The sequence below is a fragment of the Montipora foliosa genome, chromosome 6 (genome assembly GCF_036669935.1).
Source record: "Montipora foliosa isolate CH-2021 chromosome 6, ASM3666993v2, whole genome shotgun sequence".
Lineage (NCBI taxonomy): Eukaryota > Metazoa > Cnidaria > Anthozoa > Scleractinia > Acroporidae > Montipora > Montipora foliosa.
The window spans coordinates 683,232-685,731 of record NC_090874.1 but is presented as its reverse complement, the minus strand read 5'-3'; the positions used below and the strand labels follow the sequence as shown (position 1 = coordinate 685,731).

Genomic DNA, 2,500 nt, shown 5'->3' with positions numbered 1-2,500 from the left:
CTTATTTAGCAGACACGTGGCTGATTTCATTAGAAGTTATATGGGACACTTTGTGTCGCGTATCGCTACTGTAGCTTGATGTTCGATTGATGAGAATTCTAAGGTCAGGGAAAATGTAGTAACATTTATCATACGAAAATCTTTTTTTAATAGGACTGCAGGACTGTGGAATACTCTTCCACCCAATATGAAATGTACAATCTCTCTCTTAACATTTAAATCTAAATTAAGTAACCTAGATTTTTCTAAATTCGTCTCATACGGTCCTCCAAGTATTGCTTGCTTCTTTGTAAACATATTCTAGCCCATTTATTGTGTGCCATTTGTATCGTAATATAGCGGTTAGGTCTCAATTTGGACGAAAGTTCTGTTCCACTCTCCTGTCACTCCACTTCATTTTTTTTCTTTCTTGTAACTATGTAATGTAGATTAGTTGTGTGTATTTGTTGAACTGTGGCGAATAAATTAAATTAATTAATTAATTAATTAATTAATTAATTTTCTTGCATTTCCGGGCATAGAACACCGACCTTAACTTTAAATTGAAAAAGTTCTTTTATCCGGGCCCGGTTGTTCGAAAGCCGATTAACCTAATCCAGGATTAGCGTAAACTTTTCTTTCATGTTTTCAACCTTTTGTTGAAAGTTTCCTTGCTTATTTTTGTTTTTCCAAATTGACTTCTTCTAATGTAAAGTTTTGCCGAATATCAGCGTTGAACAGCATTTGGGAGTAGAGAAATAAACTCCTTATTTAACTTTTAATCTGGGATTAGCGTTAATCGGCTTTTGAACAACCGGGCCCAGATGAATAAACGTAATAATCGCCACCCAGACTTGAAGACCTTGAGCGACCTATTAAAGAGAAGATCATGCAGAAGCACTATAATAATTAGGCTCCATTCATAATCGTTTTCTTCTTTGAAATAAAACAATACTGTTTTACCGAATCAAATCTCCTGCATGGCACTTCCATATGAATGTATTCCTAACAGTACAAGAAGAAGGAAAAAGACAGATATTTTAATTACAGGCGTGTTGAGTGTTTGAACCCTCGCACCGGGTATTTTCTGTTAGAAACTAATTCACTGGACAAAGAATATATGATCAAAGCGAGCTGATGCGCAACCTGCAGTTAGTATCAAATTCAGTTTCATTTTACAACCTTTTAAGTATTCTAAAATAATAATAATAATTGTAATGATAATATGTAATATATAAAAAATTATAATGATATAATGTAATAATAATAATATATAAAATTTAAATAGCGCAAATATCTAACCCTATACCATCTCTTTACGGTTAACCAATAGCAATTTTTTCATCCGACAATGTCTCCTTTAAATGTGTACCCTGAAATTCAAACGAACTTTAGAATTAAGAATTGTATTAGGTTAAGCCAACAGCCAGAAGTCACGGATGATCTCTCTTCAGGACCCCTTGTACTACTAAAACACAAATTCTCATCTGGCGTTTTCCGTTTATATTAAACGTCTTTTTAACTCGTTCGCTATTGCATCTATTCTGCCAGGATAAAATGCAAGCGAGATCGTTTGGGATCAATTCGCGCGTCTTAAATTTTACGCTTACTTTTCTTGTCAAAGTCTCACTGATTCCACACAAACATTTCTCGTAAGCCCGCAGGTAGACTGCGAGTGAAGTCAGCGGTATAACGAAGAAGAGATACAAGAGTAAGTTGAATGACAATGTTATGCAACCAAATGTTTTCATGAAAAGTAAACGTAATTAGGATTTTTCTGAGAAATAAATAACTAAGAAACATTAGCAATACAGCTCCACATACCATCGCGTGACCCCATCGCGTAAAAACGACTGCTGAATATAAGCTGAAGCTCATTTGAAATAGTGATTAAAAACAACGTATACAAAACAGTGACAACAAACATTTAATTATTCCGTGTTTTTTTCTTTCGCCAACCTGCTTCTCTTCCAATTTCAGCGCTTTTGCTGTGGTTTCAATGACAGCTTTGGTAGGTCTCCCCTGAGAGCTGTCAAACACTGTGTCCAGGGTTGTCAGTTCTAAGTCGCTGAATCACTTTCGCGGGTTAACAGCTTTTTCCCCTCTTGGTGCATCACCCACTTTATCACTGGGTTTTGACCCTGAACAAAAGTGGCAAAACGAGAGACTTAAACACAGTTATGTTACAACTGACTACGTACTATGTTTTTTTACGAATTACCTTATTGCGTTCATAAGCGTAGGGACTCGGGAAGAGTGCATCGTGATGACGAGGAGTACATCTGCCTGTACTTCGAGCTTTAAATAATCTCGGTGATAACTGGGAAGATAACTTAGGCTACTAAGAATAATAAATTCGCTTTGTTGTAGCTCTCTACTCAGCTCTAGTTACAGCGCAAAATAAAACATTGAAACATACAATCCTACAACGCAAAAATAACTGTCCTATGTCCCCTTATAGCTCTACGTATGGTCGCTTTTTATCTTTCGATACTTTTCGATTAAAGTCGATTAAAATCGA

At 35.8% G+C, this 2,500-nt stretch overlaps 1 protein-coding gene across 11 annotated transcripts in view; it reads right to left on the bottom strand.

Annotated features, from left to right (window-relative positions):
- The window catches only part of LOC138006197 (transient receptor potential cation channel subfamily A member 1-like), a 76,423-nt gene that overhangs the window by 8,737 nt on the left and 65,186 nt on the right, over positions 1-2,500 (bottom strand). For 9 of the 11 annotated variants that reach the window (XR_011123867.1, XM_068852363.1, XM_068852367.1 and 6 more), the window contains 2 exons: positions 1,939-2,120; positions 943-984 (listed from right to left, as the gene is read on the bottom strand). Coding sequence is in view for 9 of the 11 variants with exons in the window: in XM_068852363.1 (XP_068708464.1) it covers positions 943-972 (30 nt within the window). In the remaining 2 variants the exon portion in view is untranslated. Of the gene's footprint in view, positions 1-530; positions 548-942; positions 985-1,938; positions 2,121-2,200 lie in introns of those variants that run through there. The other 2 variants (XM_068852369.1, XM_068852371.1) reach the window with 2 other exon arrangements.